The 20348-nt window shown below is 33.0% G+C and overlaps 1 protein-coding gene across 1 annotated transcript in view; it reads right to left on the bottom strand.

Annotated features, from left to right (window-relative positions):
• Positions 1–19992, bottom strand: part of LOC138331697 (transmembrane protein 132C-like) — a 79946-nt gene extending 59954 nt beyond the window's left edge. Inside the window, exons 1-3 of the mRNA XM_069279438.1 lie at positions 19786–19992; positions 11234–12083; positions 6658–6807 (exon numbers count right to left, since the gene is read on the bottom strand). Coding sequence (XP_069135539.1) covers positions 6658–6807; positions 11234–12083; positions 19786–19843 — 1058 coding nt within the window. The 5' untranslated portion in view covers positions 19844–19992. The remainder of the gene's footprint in view (positions 1–6657; positions 6808–11233; positions 12084–19785) is intronic.
• Between the last annotated feature and the right edge of the window lie 356 nt (positions 19993–20348).

Raw genomic sequence — 20348 nt, 5'->3', positions numbered from 1 at the left:
TTCCTCACTTTTATATATGTTCTTCCCTTCACATATACACTTTCATGGGATATAGAATGGCTCTAATTAACCGAGATCTCCCACCTCCATGTAGATAAAATTTACATGCCTGATTGGCCTTCTCTGATTTTTAAGTATAAGATGATTAGCTAGAAATGTTTATAAGACATCAATGTGTTTTATTTCAAATGAATTCTGAATGGGACAGGAAAGGATGCAACACTTATAGTAACCTCATTCATCCCTGAAGACACATTTAAGCTCTTCTAAATCAAAGAATAAACCAGTCCATTATGAAATTTCAGGGGTGATTGAGTTAATGCTTACCTCCCTTTCATGGCCACTTCTCTCCCTTTCATGGCCCATCAATTTTTCACAATGTTGAACATCTCAAAAAATCTTTTAAGGTTGAATATTTTTAGGCAAATCCAAAAATTGTTCATTGGCACGAAATAATGATAAAATCCTGCCCTAGTAAATTTGATTTTATTTATATCATTCCAAAGATCTATCATTATATTTGACATATCGCTAAATTTCTATACCATAAATATTCTGATTTTACTGTGTCTAATCCCGATCACCAAATAGACATTCTGTATGTAGCAAAGTACATCTATCATTGTCTAATGTATCTGTTTTTCATAGACTCAGAATATTGACTGTATTGTACATTTACTATATGTTACTTCGTCGTAGGTTTTCATACACAATATAAATAACATCCAACATCTTCTGAAAAAATCTTTACAGCGTCACATAAACCACCAGAGAATGTTCAATGGAAAATGGACTTTTAACCAAGACAGCAATTACAATCTAAAAATAGTTTAAACTTGTACTACATTACACCAGTATACCGTACACCCATATTTCTTTCCTCAGTTTTATATATGTTCTTCCCTTTATACACTTTCAGGTGGGATATAGAATGGCTCTAATTAACCGAGATCTCCCACCTCCATGTAGATAAAATTTACATGCCTGATTGGCCTTCTCTGATTTTTAAGTATCAGATGATTAGCTAGAAATGTTTATAAGACATCAATGTGTTTTATTTCAAATGAATTCTGAATGGGACAGGAAAGGATGCAACACTTATAGTAACCTCATTCATCCCTGAAGACACATTTAAGCTCTTCTAAATCAAAGAATAAACCAGTCCATTATGAAATTTCAGGGGTGATTGAGTTAATGCTTACCTCCCTTTCATGGCCACTTCTCTCCCTTTCATGGCCCATCAATTTTTCTCAATGTTGAACATCTCAAAAAATCTTTTAAGGTTGAATATTTTTAGGCAAATCCAAAAATTGTTCATTGGCACGAAATAATGATAAAATCCTGCCCTAGTAAATTTGATTTTATTTATATCATTCCAAAGATCTATCATTATATTTGACATATCGCTAAATTTCTATACCATAAATATTCTGATTTTACTGTGTCTAATCCCGATCACCAAATAGACATTCTGTATGTAGCAAAGTACATCTATCATTGTCTAATGTATCTGTTTTTCATAGACTCAGAATATTGACTGTATTGTACATTTACTATATGTTACTTCGTCACCAAACAAAACTTTGTACTACATTTCCTATACACACCCCTCCTCCCTTTTTAGGCTTCAATTTCATTTACTTTGAATCAAATGCAGACTGAATATGAATATTGCGTTGGTATCCTTACGGATTTCTTTTACAAATTGATTAATGTCTTACTATACAGAATACTTACATGAAAGGTCAGTCTAAATTTGTTTCTATTAAGCACCCCCTTATTTGCTTCATTTTTTAAGCGTGCTGGGTGCTTATTAGCTGCAATATTGTAGCTCAAAAGACTTTTAGACAGAAAATGGTGTCGTCTTTAGAGCTACAATTGGTGCCTATTACTGCTAATGGAGCAAAATAATGATTATACTAACCATTATAAAACGTCTATTTGCATTATATCGTACCTTTTTGATATCGCTTACCTACTAGGGAATAAAACTGAACTAAATAAAATATCAAATTCTCATCGATCATTATTTTTTTCACATAAAACATATGAAGGTCTTTCTGAAGGAAATTTATACGGCAAGTCCACAAGTTGTGAATTTGACGTCTTTTGAGCGGTACGGTATATATTAAGAATGGTAGTTATGTTTGTTTTAGACAAAAATAATATGTAAATGCATGTAAACGCTTAAAATAATTGGAAACCTACAAAAAAGTACAGAAAACTGTGCCCGAGTGATTTTCGGAGGCAGTGCTCCACTATGACACATAGGGACCAATTCGTACCCGGCCGAAAGGTATAGTAGGCCGGGTACGTATATTCGTTCTAGGTGCTTATTGGATAAAATACGGATTATTGACGATCCCTAGGATTAATTAAGTTGACATTTAAAGACATACGATGAGACCACCCACATATATATCTACTGTTGATGTCCACAACCAGAGATCATCACATTATCTGACAACATCAAAACCAAAAACAAAACTTTCCTGATCCCAGGGTCTATTGAAACAACTTTATATGGGAGATTGTTATAGAACGAACCAGTCCCTAAATAGCTTGGGACATTCTAGAAGGCAAATTAACTAATTATATTGACCTATTATGAGTATTTGCCATCCAGACAGACTCTCAAAGACCATCATCGCTGTAGTCATGATATGCAATATAGATTTAAACATGGAAAGTCTCAATTAGAACTCTGCTATCACTTGTAGAATTAAGGTGCAATGAAGCTTCATTCTTATGCAGTTAGTGGCATTCTTTTCTCTGCTTACATTGTCATCCAAAAAGCCAATAATTTGTCAGTATGAACAAATTTCAAATAAAACCAAAAAAGTATGCCCGAAAATCAAAAAAGCTTTGCTACTTGCCATAAGCCAAATTTTTTGTCAATAGAATTAAGAACCAAGTTTTGTTAGCTTTTCAGTTAAAAGGCTCTCATTAAGTACTTTATCAATTGAAGTATGAATGGTGAGCATGGATAAGAAAGAAAGTAGGAGAGTCAGGAAAAATATGTATGTTTAAATGGTGATTCTTGCTGATTGATTCAAGATCAGAATTCGAAGCTAATAAAAAATGTTGGTTAGATACTGAAAAGGAATATTAGTCTAATTCCATGAGTTCATCAACTATCACAAAGATCTTCACTCAAGAGATATCCCAATTGTTCAGCATAGTCTATATTGATGGACACTGACCGAAGATAACACTGACTATAACACATGCATTATGCATAACTACTTACAGAACACAGACTAGTCCTATCTCAGTGACAGGAAGGAGAGAGCACTTCTGGGGGTGCCTAGTTACTCATGCATTAAGCATTACAGCTACAGAGTAAACAAGTTCTCTGGCTCCAATCATTGGTAAATACTAGGAAGCCACAAATATTGACCAGGCCAGAATTAGAATGGCCGTGATGGTGGAAAGGGAATTTGGTCAAAACACTCATCAATACTTATAAAGTTTGTTATCTTACCTGGCTAAATATTTCATTATTTCCTTCACTGAATTCCAAATAGAAATTTAAGTTTTCAGAACATTTTAGCAAAGCTCTGTCAAAGTGCCAAATCGCGTCAAACCATAGTATACAATAATTTCAATTAGATATCAATATTTAATACACGTGGAATAATAATAAAAAAAAGCCTGAATTCCAGATCCATGGAAACTACATAAACTTATATGATGTATGATGTGTGATGTATGACTATTAAGTCTATTTGAACCATCACATGCCTTTGAAAAAGCCTATAAATCACTTGGTTTTTTTCTTTAATTAGTCTGCCGATGATAATTATTCATCAGATCCTTTCTAAAGTAGACTCTCAAAGCACTTACCAGTATGTCTGGTACCAATTCTCAATATGTCAATAGTAAAGATTATCTCCCCTTCAAAATCTTATTATCTCCCTTTAAAATTATCCAAATTTCTACAAAATTTCAACCAAATTTCAACAAAAATCATACTCTTTACTATTTCAGTGAGTAGAAAAAAGGCACAGACTGAAACATTTCAACATTTTGAATTTAAACAAATAAACTTACAGTGAAAGCCTGAATTCTCTGTTCGGTCCTAATTATTAAGACAAAGGATACAACGTTTAAACAAAATAAAGAGATATAAAACTCATTCTTTAATGGGGAAACTATCTTTCCGAAACAATAAACCTGATTATAATATGATAACTCTGAAAAGGCCAGGGCTTACTGATTCTGTCTGGCTAAGGATCAGGTCAAAATTGTTTCACCCAGAATTGCTTTTTGATGTTGAATCTACACAATAAGTACCTATTAACCTTGCTGTAATTGTGAAACGTTCCCCAAAAGATATCACTAATTAGAGAGCTATTTGAGATAAAATATTTCCCTTGATAAACTTTTGTAAGCTAATCAATACAAGAGCTTCTTTCCACAGCTGTTACAAAGCTACAAGATGATACTGGGGAGGAAACAAACCCCTGCAACCAAGCTAAGGACTTGGAAGTTCTAAACTAAGACGGACATCAGGGACTACAAAGTCTCATAGAGAAGATTGTTCCATAGCTTTGAAAGGTGAAACACCCACACACATACACAACACACACTCAGCCCCACATACACAACACACACTCAGCCCCACATGTACAGAAAACTAGCACTTTATAAACTTTCAATAGCTACATACTACAGCATTAATATATCACAGTCACTTGTTGTAGTTATACAAGAAAAATTGAGTAACAAGGCAGAGGCTTTGCTGTTTACTTTATAGGCACAGCTGTAAGTTACTTTATAAACAAACACACCTGTCAATATTCTGTACCAGCAGCGATTACATAAAATTGTTCATCAGTTAGAGATCAGGCCATATTTCTGTCTACTAGTAGGGAAGATCAGTCTTGAAGTCAGTTTGTTGAATCAGGGGATATCTAAACAAGTAAGGAATATCAAGTTTGAAGTCATTTTGTTGAGTTTGGGTATATCTAAAACAATAGGTCATCCTGACCCTTCAAGTCAGATGAACTAACTAGTAGGGAACATATCTGAAAGTTTTAAAGTCAGTTTGTTGAATAAGGGATTTAAAAACTAGTAGGGATTCGGAAACATCATGTAGTGTCAGTTTGTTGAAATAAATAAAGGAAAATCAAAACTAGTAGGGATTCAGAAACATCAGTTTTGAAGTCGGTTTGTTGAATAAAGGGATTTAAAAACTAGTAGGGATTCGGAAACATCAGTTTTAAAGTCAGTTTGTTGAATAAAGGGATATCAAAACTAGTAGGGATTCGGAAACATCAGTTTTGAAGTCAGTTTGTTGAATAAAGGGATATCAAAACTAGTAGGGATTTAAAAACTAGTAAGGAATCGGAAACATCAGTTTTAAAGTCAGTTTGTTGAATAAAGGGATATCAAAACTAGTAGGGATTCGGAAACATCAGTTTTGAAGTCAGTTTGTTGAATAAAGGGATATCAAAACTAGTAGGGATTCTGAAACATCAGTTTTGAAGTCAGTTTGTTGAATAAAGGGATATCAAAGCTATAATCCATTTGAAGTCAATTTGTTGAATAAAGGGATATCAAAACTAGTAGGGATTCGGAAACATCAGTTTTGAAGTCAGTTTGTTGAATAAAGGGATATCAAAACTAGTAGGGATTCTGAAACATCAGTTTTGAAGTCAGTTTGTTGAATAAAGGGATATCAAAACTAGTAGGGATTCTGAAACATCAGTTTTGAAGTCAGTTTGTTGAATAAAGGGATATCAAAACTAGTAGGGATTCTGAAACATCAGTTTTGAAGTCAGTTTGTTGAATAAAGGGATATCAAAGCTATAATCCATTTAAAAAACGTTGAATTATTTCAGGATGATTAAGTACATAAAATTTCAAAAATAAAACGCCAGACTTTTTTATGCTGCTATCCTTCCAAATTAATCAGTTCCTTTTTTTCAATATCAATCTAAATATAATTTTAATGAAGGCCATATTGTAATTCAATCCAGATGAAGGTTTGTTTTCATTGTTCTAAATTACAACTGAGCTAGATTTCCCTATATGTCAGATGTTGTACCTAAAGCTCTTTTCCTTCAGCTAACTGTTCAGTATCACTTACATCCAAATACAGTTTATAAATATTTAAGTTCACTGTAACATCACATTCCTGAATACTTAATGAGGTCAAACACATTTTCGCTGTATCATGTTGTCAAAACACATTGAAAGTCTGAAATGTAATATAACGGCTGTGAACAATTACATATGAATATCTACTTTTTTAGTCGAGGTCTCCAAAATAAAACATGCATGTACAAGCACTTTCTCTTCTTTTTAGTCAATTGTCATGGTCACTAAAAGATGCATCTTTTTAAAACCTGCAACTGCTTCTTTTAATTTGATTTCTATGATGCAGACTAGTCATTATCGGAGGTTGAATATCTACAGTTCGGTTCACTTTTTCATTACTTTCAAGTATCAGTTCTTTTTCACTTTCAAGTATATGGAACAGCCAAGAATGAATGAATACAGTTGATTGATGGATCTATTTTTTTAGCTATGGATTTTACAGATTTTGACAGAAGTCTAGGTCAACATTAATGTTTCTGACACAAAACTGAAGAAACGATCTGAAATATTGAATACAAGCAAAATACAGTTTCATCAAAATAAAAAACTCACTCGGTAGAAGTTCTGTATTTTGTGATGTCATGTATACGAGCAGTAACTGTACCAACTCGCTGTCGTTCGTTTATGTCCACATGGATTTGCCAAGGTCCATCAGCTTCAGCAATGGCTCCTATAATCTTTAATCCATTCCGCACTTTAGCTCTGTAGATTAAAAATAAAAAGATCCAGTGATTTTAAGATCCCACTTTAATAAAAGAATTTTCTAGAAACATCATGACTGTGATAAAAATTATCGTAAATGTACATATTTTAGCAGTTATCTTTTATTTTTATAATCATTAAAGCATTTTTCAAATCAGACATTTTTTTGCCATTTGTTATTATTTAAATTCATCACTGCAGTTGCTTGTTCTAAATTGTGCAAAATTTTGATTACACAAAGGTTTGTCTAGGTCATTCTTCTAGTGACTTTCTTGTGTTTATATTAAATAAGCATATATACCTAAATCTACATGTCAAGACAAAAATTGATATTATAGCATAAAACATTCAGCATTTCAAAGAAATGCAAACACTTTAAGATCATGACTTACAACACAAAATAAATAAATAAGTGCATGTATAACTTTTTCTTGTTTATTTAAAGCCTTACGAGTAATGTTCACAAAAGCATGTAGCTGCATGACTGATTCATGGCAATTGCATTTGCATGTATAGTGTTCCATATATATAATATATATATAAGATGTAACATGTTCAAATCTGTAGCATACACCCCTGGAGACAGATTTAGACTCTTCCAAATCAAGGATTAGAACAGTCTGTTGTGAGATTTCAGGGGTGAATATGTTAACTGAAGACCATTGAAACATCAAAGAACTAGCTGTATTCCCCTATTATTTACATATTTCTTTGTTACCTTCTGTACCAAGGTCATTCCAATAAACGCCCAGGTGCTTGATATTATTAACTCTGAATGTACATGTATCTAATAAACATACATGGTGTTTCTATTACAAATTGTACCATACAGGTCTTGATGCAGACACCTTTGTACCACAGCATACCAAATAAACACCCTTGATGCAGACACCTTTGTACCACAGCTTACCAAATAAACACCCTTGATGCAGACACCTTTGTACCACAGCATACCAAATAAACACCCTTGATGCAGACACCTTTGTACCACAGCTTACCAAATAAACACCCTTGATGCAGACACCTTTGTACCACAGCATACCAAATAAACACCCTTGATGCAGACACCTTTGTACCACAGCTTACCAAATAAACACCCTTGATGCAGACACCTTTGTACCACAGCATAAAGTACCATAAAGTAGTTTGAGATCATGACATCTAAAGTACCATAAAGTAGTTTGAGATCATGACATCTCCTCATCTGCAACTCTTAACCTAAGTGCATCACCTATTAATTGAGTGACTTTGCTTTTTGTAGGTTTTTTTTCAAATGCAAGTTCAATTCTATTAACTTTAATTAAAACTCTAACTTGTTGTGGAGAAGTTTAAGTAACATGTCAGAAGAAAACCTCCAACTTTCTCTATTAAAATTGACTCAATTGATCAAAAGACACACACTCTGTGATATTCTTTGCAACAAGTCAAAGTTGTCAAGTAATTCACATAATTGTACATAATCACTAGAATCGATAACATTTAAATCTTTTCAATAACAACAAAAATGTCATTTTTATTGGCATACAGAATTTAATTTCCTTGCCATTGAGTAAAAGATTTTCTGAAGACATACTCTTTAGTATAATCAATTCAGTGTGAAGAAGGAAGTTATAAATGGTAGAGAGACAAAACAAATCACTTGTTTGATCTTTGAACCAGTAAATCATATACAGAATTACAAAGAACAGACTTTAAAAAGCTTAAGCGGCATTATAAAACTCTGCATATTATTCTGTATGTTGCATTTGTTAATGTCTTTCTCTGCCTAATATAATGTTTTTATGCACCGATTATTTCTAAATATTGTGTATTGCATTTTAATTTTGCACAGTGTTCACAAGTACAGGTGGTCCGATGGCCCAAGGCTATATAAAATTTGGTCGGTCAATTATGTAATATCTTATGTTGGCCCTATTGGCTTTGCAATTTGGACATAAAAGTCTATTAGTCTGTATCAATGGACACGTCCTGATTTTAATCAATTTTTTAGCGAAATACTTGACCAGGATAAAGAATAAAATTCATTATAAAAAAATCTGTAATATTAGCAATTTCCATTGGTTTTATGTTACTTTTGTACTAATAAACCCTTACAAGCATTAAATAATCTTATGGTCCTTTAATTTAACAATAAAATGTATCATGTATGTGATAAATAAACAGCTGCAGGCTATGAAAAAATAAATATGGAAAATCCAAATCACTTTCAGACTATAGAAAAAAAGTAAATCATGAACATTCAACTTCATGTTAAATTTTCAATGAAGGTGATACAGAAATTAGGCATAATTTATTTTTTTCTCTATAAAATGTCTAAAATGTTAGTTTTAATGTATTAATAGAAAGACTTTTTAGAAAGAGATTTCAGCTAATTAAGAATTTTTCTTTTTAACATTTAAGAATTTGGTGGCCAGTTTGCCAACTTCCTTTATTAACCCATTTTGTTTGAAGTTAATTTCTGAAAATCTTGAAGCATTATATTTAATTGCCTGTAATTCCAATACATCAGCAAAATATAGCATAATAAGTTACTGAAGTTAGTCTTAATTCTGATGACTGCTCATGTGATTTCATATTCTGTATAGATGGTTATTTTTGCATGTCAAAATCAAATTTTAGCGGTTTTAAATTTTTGCAACCTGGCTTTAAATGATATGATTCAATCATTTCTTAATAGTTCACAGATCACATTTTAGCGATCATAGCAATGTCCTGCGAAATGGCGAAAATATCATCCCCGCGAAAATTACCGACTATTCATAATATAATTACAGTCCCACCTAAACATAACGGAAGATTTAATCATACTCAAAAGACAAAATTTTCACCATCTGATCTCCCAGTATTGCGAAGATAGCAAGAAAGCCCGATGTAAATATTTTCCTCTTTCCTTTTTTAACGTAATCTAAACTACATTTTTCCCAAACAGGTACAGGTTGATATATATTTGGGAACATGCATCACGAAATTCCCAAAATGGTAACAACAGAATGCTACTGGAGCAGTAACTCAATAAACATGACCAAATGTCATGATTGACAGCAATAAATGTGACAGTTTCCGCTGAATTTTTTATCAATTTTTCTAATAAAACTTTCCCTGTTTCCGTAACATGATATTCCATAGATACCATCTTGGTAAGGAAATTGCTTTGTGTGGGCTGTGAAAAGGTTACGAATCTAAGTCATCGTTTGATCTGAATATAGAAAGAGCCATTGGCGAAATACGTTACTGTAAGTTGTTAAATTATGCATGTGTAATATTTTGCAATTTACTGCTTGGAACTAATGTTATTCGTGAGGGTTTATTTTTGCGAATTATCGTTGGGTTTTTTTTTTATATTAGACACAAATTCATCAATAGTGGTGATTCTAGTGAATGTTTATGGATTGGCATCTAGCTATATAGACATGCTAATTTTTTTTAGTGTTTGCAAACACTTTGTCCAAAATAAGTTTAAGAGTAACAACTAATTTAATTACTTATATATATAATAAAGCATCAATTTTAGCGTTGTTTGATTTAAGAGTTAGTTAATTTCTTTCAATAAAAGCAACAATTTCTTTCACAGAAATTATAAATTATAAAGTAAAAACTGCATACATCAGCATGTTTTTCGAGATTCGTGTTTCCCCTGATGCCATGCTTTAAATATTGGCTATTGATCATCTCTGTGTCTATGTTTGAACTGGCTATCAGATGCATGTTTCCCATACAGAAGTAGCTATATAATGGGACATGCCACAAACAATTCAACAATAATTCATCCCACCGCTGCCACCAAACGCGCAAATTGCACACACACTGCTTGTGCAGAACTCAGCGATCAATATGCTGGAAGGCAGAACTCTCTGTAGATGTACATTTGAAATTCAAAACCACAGTGTTTCTAATTAAATCCAATGACCATCTGATGCATGATTCTAATTTTTATTAGGTTACATGTGTAATGGAATTGATTCCTGATTTGGTCTAGTTTAAAAATTCAACAGTAGAAATCAAATCACTTTTACTGCATGTTGATTTAGCATGTGCATGACTTATTCAAGTGAAGTATAAAATTATTTCAGAGATGAGCTACGTTGTAAACAGTTCTTCTCTACCTTTTAACTGCAGACCTAGAGTTATCTACACTTCTGTGTGCAAGTAATAAAACTATTTTTGGTTGTGTCTTTTATTTGATAGAGTAAGGTCAACATATTTGTGAGAAGTTCATAATTTTTCTTCACTTTTTGGCGAAAATAGAAAAAAAATTTTTTTTACTTTAACATCTTACTTAGTGGTAAGTTGGTAACATCGTGAATAACTAGCTAGTACATTTGCCAGATTACAATATTTCTAAGATATTGGCAGATTTTTTCATTTTCTTCTTCAGAAATTGGCACTTAAATCTTTTTCATTCAGATCCATGCATATATCTACGTACCTCATAACAAACACCTGAAGATCAGACTGGGCCTCCAACTTTACAGGTATTTCAAACACAGAAGATGGTGTAAAAGATTCCTTTGGCACATGTAAAAGAATATGTTGATCTTTCTTTATTTCAAACTCATTATCTCGGTGAGCTAATGATAAAGACATAATATATTTCCGCTTGTTCGTCAATGAATTTTCAAATGATCGCCCAGGAACTATGGAATTGGAGGCACTGGCGCATTCCTGATTTTGGTCCGCGTGCGAGAAGGTGTAGGATACATGCATTAACGGTACACCCGTGATGTCATCACTGTGAAACCAATTCTCCGGGATAACTAAACTGGACACACAGGCATTATCTTTGTTACTTAGAACACATAACGACGAAAGCTCTTGGTTATTAAGATGTGCATAAACATGTCCGCACATCATACGCGGGGTTGCATGATATCCCGCCTTGGATGAAGTTGAAGATTTCACCTTGCCTTTACCCCGTGGTTTGATAGTAGGAGGACTAGCATGTATCAACACCTGAAGTTTCGGCCATTTCGGTGAAAGTGTGTCAGAAATAATGTGTGCACTGACGTCTAAATTGAACACAACATCGTGATGTACGGGTGATGGTTTGCCCATCGTATGGGTGTCCAGAAGTGTATGGACAAGATCATCTTGTATAACCTGATGCACTTCGAATGGACCACTGCTTGCCTTCAGGTTGTAGTTTTCTGCAGGCCGAGTGATAAGGAAGTTTTCTTTCTTTACCAGTGGGTCCCATGGTTCGTTTTTGTGGTAGACAGACTTCAAGAAAAAGCCATCCACCGGACTGTCAAACGCTATCTCCACGCATTCTGCTAGCCCTGAAATGGAAAAGAACATTATACAATATATTTAACATTTTTGTTTTAAACAAACATGCTTACAACAAATTCATGGCTATAACACAGTGCTTTTCATTCCCTTCAAGGTTCCTATAAGATGATTGTACATTTGTAATATAAAACAAACTAGCTTATACAAAGTAATTTGGTGGTAGCCAGAGCTTCGTTACATCAATCAGGATTTTATAATTAAATAAAATATACTCTACAATATGTAGATCACATCGTCACCAAAACTTATGGAAATATTAAACAGGGTTTAGGTTCAAAATGTTATAAACATCCTATGTATTGACAACCTGGGTCATTCAAAGACATGTCAGGTTTTGAAGGTGATAGAAAGTCAAATTACCCAGTGAAAAACCATCAATCTACAGTCAGTTAACTGGCATCTGTGTCCCATTTGGGTTTCAAACTACAACTAATTATTCTGTATTTGCATATTACAGAGTTATCCAATTGTGACATCATGTGTTTGCGAGCGTAACATCATACATTTTAGAGAAAACGACGTCAATTGCGCTCACAAAATAATGACGAAACAATCGATACTACCCAAAAGGGAGCTAACTCTGTAATATGCAAAGACGGAATATATATAATTAAGAGCTGATCATTCCTAATGAGCTTACTGATATCTAGACAAAATGCAACCCTTGAAAAATTAATTATGGATTGATAACTGGGGATAGAAATCTGATATTTTACAAAGCTATTATAATTGTACAATTACGAAAAAACAAGAGAACAGGAAATTTGGTTGAGTAGGTTTCAAGTAGGTTTATCTCCCAAGGCAGATCTTACTAGACTTAGCCCTTATACTGCATGTCTGACTCTTGACTTTTAACTTTTATGTCTCTGTTTAACCTAATTAAACACATTCTGATTTGAAATCCTCTTAATTATTTTTACAACGTCTGTGTTACAACATAATTCCTCAAACACGGACATGATTGGGCTGTGACGGGATGAAAGCTGCGTGCATGTAATAATATCACGTCAATTGCACGATAATCCTTGTATTAGATTGTACCTCAGACATTAAGTAACTTCAGATGTAATATCACAAATTTGAAGGGCCAAAGATATGTCAGATGGATAATAGTTTCTGTTTTGAAACAAATTTTAAAACCCAGAAGACAAAAAACCCTCAAGAGATTGTTAAGTGGATACAGTTAAGTTATATTGATACACTCTACATTCTTATTACCGTATTCAACCTAATAAGTGCCCATGTCCCTTTAAGCGCCCCTCCCCTTTTCTGTGGCCTCAATTTCAATTGCCCAGGCATAAATAAAGACCAAAACTACACAAGAATGTAATTTCAAGCAAGAATTCCAGAACATTATTCAGCTCTACATTTAACATGTCAGAGCCTACTTTCACAATTTAATATTATTTAACTGATTATAATTTTGTATTTTGTGTATCCATATTTTTGAAAGGATAGGGGGAGGATATTCCAGAAAGTAAATAAAAAGTATGAAAAAGTCCCTTTATACATTATGACCATGGCCATATGTCTGATAAATTCAGAAAATGGACCTTTGTGTTACCGTCTTAGCTGTAATTAGTGCCCCTCCCCTTTAAGCACCCTTTCTATCTTCTGTAGGAGTTGAAGGTAAGTAAACATAACAACGTACCTCCCTCTCCTGGATTTAACAATATTTTACAACTGTGTGATGTTTATGACATTGACATTATATCCCATTTTACATATGAACTTGCGAGTCTTTTACATGTAAATCACAACGTAATAATGCATATCAAAAGAAAGAAGGCATGTGCATGATTGTTTACTGTGACAAGTTAATGTACCATGAGTAGAGAAAGAGTCAAAATATGGCTGACATCTTTTAAAAAGGTTTTTCGTCGAGACAGCTTACATTTTCGTTTCCTAATAAGCAGGCCGCCGCCCTTTATCATATTTTTTAAGCGCCCTGGACGCTATAATTACGATGAATACAGTATATGATCATCAAATTTGCACCTTTGTCAATGATATATTAACATGAGGGAATTGCAGGGGAAAATTCTTTTACCGCTGTATGAAATTAAATACCTGGAGCAAAAATTGTGTTATTTAATTATTACTAACAGTTCTGAAGGTTAATTAATTAGAGGTCATTAGGACTAGAATTATGACCAGATTGCATTTCTTGTTCGTTCACATCAAAGAGATATGATTTTATTTATGTCCTTATCTGACCACCGATCACCTAACGGAAGATGTTATCCAATCTATGCCTGTTGAATCATCGTTACTATCTATATAATTAATGGCTATTAATTTTGTTTATTGTTTTTTGTCAGTAAATGTGACTTTACAGCTGATCCTCTTGTGTTATGATTTTTTCATCGTCAACAGCAGCTTAAGACTGTAACATTCCAACAGGCAGTGTCTGTGCACGGATGTTTCCACACCTCAGCCCGGATTAATACTAATGATTTTGAAATAGGCACACTGCACTTAACAGAGTGTGATTTCGTCAATAAATCCATTTTAATTACCACAAACGTTTTGTGAGTGGCTCTTTGAGTCACAGCCAGAACATCAGTTTTCATTGATCATTGATCATTGGCAGTCCATGGACTCCATCGATATCTTAAATGAGTACCAGTGCTGCTAAAATTAAGAACAGTACATATTGGAAAATTGGAAATCATTTAATCTAAACCAAATTGTATTGCTAGAGGCCAAGTACTATAGATCAAGCGTTGAGGGCCAAGCCCTCAATGAGTCAACAGCATGCAAAGCTGTCTTTGAGTCAGAAAAAAAATATAAAAAATTTAAGATAGATCTATCAAATCATTTTTCAATAATGGGGTGGAGGGCTAAACTTTTGGAAATTTCAAAAATAAGTTTTTAAAGTGCATATGAATAAAATGCTATGACAAAGTAACAGCCCTGATACTGTAGTATCATATCATATTCATGATCTATTGATTGATATGAGAATAGCATATTGTCAACAACAGTCTATAATTTCTGTAAAATATTCTCCATGTATTCATGACATCCACTAAGGAGCTAAAGCCAGGCATGAAATTTAAAGATGAAAAGTTTCATTGAAAAATCAACTTTACCATAGCATAAGCCATGAAATTTTATGATGCAAATTTCATTTGGATAATAAGGTTAAGATAATTCATTTCCAATGCTTTAAACTGCATCATAGCTTAGTTATATATCTAATTAATGTACTATATATATTAACTGTCACCTGCATGCATGTATGACAGAACTTAGTATAACATGGAAGAGGGGGAGGAGGTAGGAGAGAGGAAGGAGGGTGGGGAGGGGGGAGAGTCTAATGAGAACCTGCAGGGTATCCAGTAAGTCCTCAACATTGTGTATTCTTGTGAATGGATCCCTGGAATGACTTTGATGTGCACAGCCAGTGTGAATAAATGATTACCACAGCGACACAGGATAATATTTTCTTCTGATAAATAATTCATAAGGCAAACCTCCCCTACACAACCAACACATGTGCCATATGCCTTTTTATTGGCTCACTCCTTGGGAGCTGATGCGTCAGAGGAAAATTCAACTTCAGACCAAATCCAGACAAAAACCGTACATTCAACTGTCAGCTTATTTTTCCTTTTGTATCTACAATTTCTGGTCACCAGACTCTAAGTTGTTGATGAGATTTTCTCAGTCAAATTCCGATACTACTTTACCTCCCTCTAGTTAAATAGAAATGTATATGTTGCGGAGACAAAAATGATCAAGCCAAATATTAATGACGATTTAGATATTCAAGAGAATCAGGTGACAAGACTTAACAAGCCATTTACAATTTGAAACAATTTTCTATTGGTTTTTTTTTGTTTTTTTTTTTGTGCGCTGAGTATTCTAAAAGCTCAAGAATAGTGCACTAAAAGTTTTAGCATCTGCCTGGTCACCTGAAGGTCAACTATAGATATTACAACAGTGGTTTTATGGTGCAAAAAAAGACCAAAAAATGGGAAAGAACTAGTGAACAGATTAAAAACAATAAAGAAATTATTCATTTTTTCACCCAAAATATAAACAGTCTAGAAAAGGATACAATTCTAGATTCCAATCGGAGGGAAATTTCAAAAAAGTCAAAAATGCTGTAACATTTCATAGAAGTAATGTGTTTCCAAAAACTATTCAAATCAATAATTTAGAAAGGGATACAATTTTGAACTGAACTATCTTAGGCTGTGATGTGTGGTATCTGTGTGTAGTGGAGTGTAAAGATCAGCCTAGTTCAGGTGTGACATTGAAATACTACAATTGTACTCCCCTTGATGTTCCAGACCGGCCCATACAGCTATTTTATCTGCATGAGTAATTGTATTAGTTATATTTTACTTACATGTAAAGATCAGGATTTACAAATAACATCTACTTGTCTATATGTTCACTTTAAAGGCACACTACCTTTCCAGAGTAAAATTTAAAAGTTTCTTGAAAATATAAATAGCAAAAGAAAATACATATCAATGGCCTAAGATGAGGTTATAACACCAAACATATGCAAGATTTCCTGCGTAATATATGATAACAGGGAAGATTCATTTCGCTGTTTTGCCGTCTCGTGAAGTACGTGATAGTAAACTACCCTGCGGTATTTAGGATGACGGCAGGATACAAATAAGACAACCCGCGTTTTGAAAATTTACATTCTATTTATTTTAATTATCTTTTTTAGAAGATGATGATGAGTGTAGTATTAACGGTAAGTTAATAACTTTTGAGACTCTACAAAATTATCGATCTCGCTTTACATTCCATTTTAAAATTAACAGCCGTTTGGAAAGGTAGTGGGTCTTTATCAACAGATTTTTGTAACTTTCTATGAATACTTGGGGTTTGCGCTGGGTGTTCCATAAATGGGGTCCTCCTCAGATAAAATGGGATCACCTAATGTATTAGGAATGGACTTTCAGAAAAAAAAGGGTCCTTTCGATTTTTTATGCCTAAAAAAGGATATACATGGAGACAAGGTAAACCCTCACTGTAAGTGCCCTATAGACACTCTCTGGGTGGAATACCGTAAATTCTCTAGCTAGATACCTGCACATAATAGAGTAGAGCCTGTATTTAGAAATTAAAATTTTGCATTACTGTTTTTTTTCAGAATATCTTTTAAGACAAAAAATAATACTAGACAAATGGATGCAAGACATCATCATGTATGTATTAATGAGTCAATTATTGCATTCTAAACTATGATTATATTATTATAAGGTATTAAGGTATGTATGATATCATCAGATGAAAATCAAATTAATGGTTACAAGTTACATTCTGTTTGTGGTAATTCTGTTTTAAATGGCCAACAAGACCATAGTAATGTTAAAGCACAGTACAAATTTAAAACTGTATACAAATAACCAACGAATAACAAGATCTAACAAACTAGATAATAGATATACCTTGTAAAATATGCATGCATGGTTTGCTCAGTTTTCATCCAGTTTTATTATGCAATGATGTTGTCTCTAACTGTAGCCTAGTGTTGCATTTAATTGATCAAATTAGCATTGAAATAATATAAACTGAATACCAGACTTGTCATCAGAGCTATCTATCATTATATACGATCTTTTACATCAAGTGTATCTATTTCATGGTCACAGGCCTACATGCTGCACAGCTGTCTCTAACAACTGTAGACAATTCAAACTACACCCAAATCATCTAATTATTCTATGAAAACCCATGTGAATAGTCAATATTTTTATGTAAACCTGTATCACTGTCTCTTCCTATCAAATGTAATTAACATTATTTATCTTTTATACCATTTAAACTGTACAATTTTATATACCTAAATAAGCACATCCATTCCTGTAAGTGTTTAAATTTTAAATTCTCATGTTTTAAATGTCTTGGACACTTTCTGGGTAGAATACGGTAATCTTTACTTAATATACAAACACCTGCAGATAATAGATGCAGGTATTTAGATATTACTATTTTGTTTTTTTTGGGTTTTTTTTTTACCTTTTTTAATGACAGATAATAGTACTATTATGCAGATGTGCTTTTGTAACTTTAGATCTTTATTCAGACATCAATTAGTAAATATTTCATACACCCAAGTCCCTAACAGGTAGAATAAATTTGTAGGTTTATTTTGATACAGGTGTAAAACAACATTTACAGTCTAGAGTAGTTTTACTAGTCAGACTCAAAGTCATAATGATATCGCCGTCTCTCCATCATAAATTGAAAATAAAAATTTACATATATATATATGTACTATCTCAAAGAATATCCATCATTCATTTTCAAATTTTTCATGCATCACTGAACACAAATTTTGACAGAATATATCATAACAGGTAAAACAGATAGCTTTTCATTTCATTCTATATAATATTTTTTACATTATATTAAAAAAAAGAATAGAGAAAAATTGCTCTTTTATCAGGCTCAATGTCAATATTTATCAAATAAAAACTGTCATTCTTAGTGATAGGAAATATGTATTTAGAAATAAGGTAAAGGATCTTCAAAAGAAAAAAATGGAATACTCCCAATCTCTCAACACTGATCATAACTTTGTTACTTAATCCATCATTATATCAAACCTCACAATGACAACCATCGGTATGTCATTAAAGCTCAAGGAATGATGTATCAGCTCGACTTCATACACCTATCAATCATAGCAAATGTGTCTATACGTTTTGCATATTTCAAAAACTTGACGATATGATGAAGACATCAATTTTCCAGGCAGTCATGAAACAATAAAACAAGTATTTCTTAACAGAACATTCTTTGTCTGTGATCAAATAATTCCAAACCAGAAGATTTGGGTTGTGCATTTATTTATCAAATTATGTGATCTTTGATACAAAATGAATTATTTACCTACTGTATCAATGTGACTATGTATCTAACTATATACATGTAGTGTTTACTGGAAACACTGTCTATCTGTATGTTATTGTGATAAATTATTACCTTTGTTACAAATTCTACATCTTTTATACCAAATTGTTGTCTTGACTTGAATCCCACATCATGATTCTAATTACTTTTAAAAGTATTTTTTTCAATAAGTTCACTTAATGTATAGTTTTGCCAATATTTCTGCAAATTAAGTACACAAGTTAAAGTTATCATATAGGCCTATATGATTAGCTAGCATGCGTCATAATAAATTCATTATTTAACCAAAAAAAATCTTGTGAATCCTTTTGTAATATATGAGATCAAAATTAGTTTATTCCCATGGAAAGCATATTTATATAATTAATGCAGTTAATATTTCTACATCAATAGAGACAGATATAACACAAAATCCCGTGTCTTCAAACATAGAACGATAAAAGTGCATATGTTTTTTTATTCGTTTATTAGATGCCATGTACATGACTGCTGTTCTGTCATCATACCCCACACGTGTATACAAACCATCTTGGCACGTTATCATTTCATACGGGGACCACCACACATAAATTTGCATGCAGGCCTATTGTGTTTTGTAAACAAATGACAATTCACATCATTTTCGACCATATTTTGTTATAAAACAAGGTAACAAAACTACAAATTAATGTATAATTACAATACGACGTCGTAAGAATGACACCACGTTTACATGTCAAGAAACATCCACGACGGTTTTCCTACTGATCATTGATCGAGCGTATGAAGTCGGGATTCTGCGGTGAATATTTCACTTACCGTGAAGCAATCCCAACAGGAATATCGCACCGATTCGATCTCTCCACGGCATTTTCATGGCCGGAGTAGATAAATTAATGTTATTCCTACATTGAATCCACTTTTAAATATCCAAGAGTAACGAATTAAGTCCACAAGCACCGTCAACATATGTATGCCTGTTGCTAGTGCAGTTTCAGCCCATCTTCGTCTACCATTATTGAAGAGTTCAGATAAAATAGTGCGGAGGACCTAGTGTATTAATACGCGACATGAATAACCACGTTTTCTGTCAAAATTCGATATAACAACGCTTTTGATAGATTTATTTCTCAAAGCAAGGACTTACCTAATCGATTTGTAATGAAAGAAATAGGCCGTGAACATTAATTTTAAACTTACATTTTGTAGAAAATGTCCTATATTTTGTCCTGACCTAGATTCTAATGTGTATTGCAGAAGGCGTGAAAAGGCTTGTGTATTGAAAAATGAGGTCAAACTGGCTACTTTTTTCAGAACAAATATTAGGGTCATTGTATGTCTAAATTCTAACCTAGATTATTTTTAATATTCGGGTTACATTT

This window comes from Argopecten irradians, chromosome 9, assembly GCF_041381155.1.
Source record: "Argopecten irradians isolate NY chromosome 9, Ai_NY, whole genome shotgun sequence".
NCBI classification, from domain to species: Eukaryota; Metazoa; Mollusca; class Bivalvia; order Pectinida; family Pectinidae; genus Argopecten; species Argopecten irradians.
The sequence above is the reverse complement of the archived record's forward strand: the minus strand, read 5'-3'. Positions and strand labels throughout refer to the sequence as shown.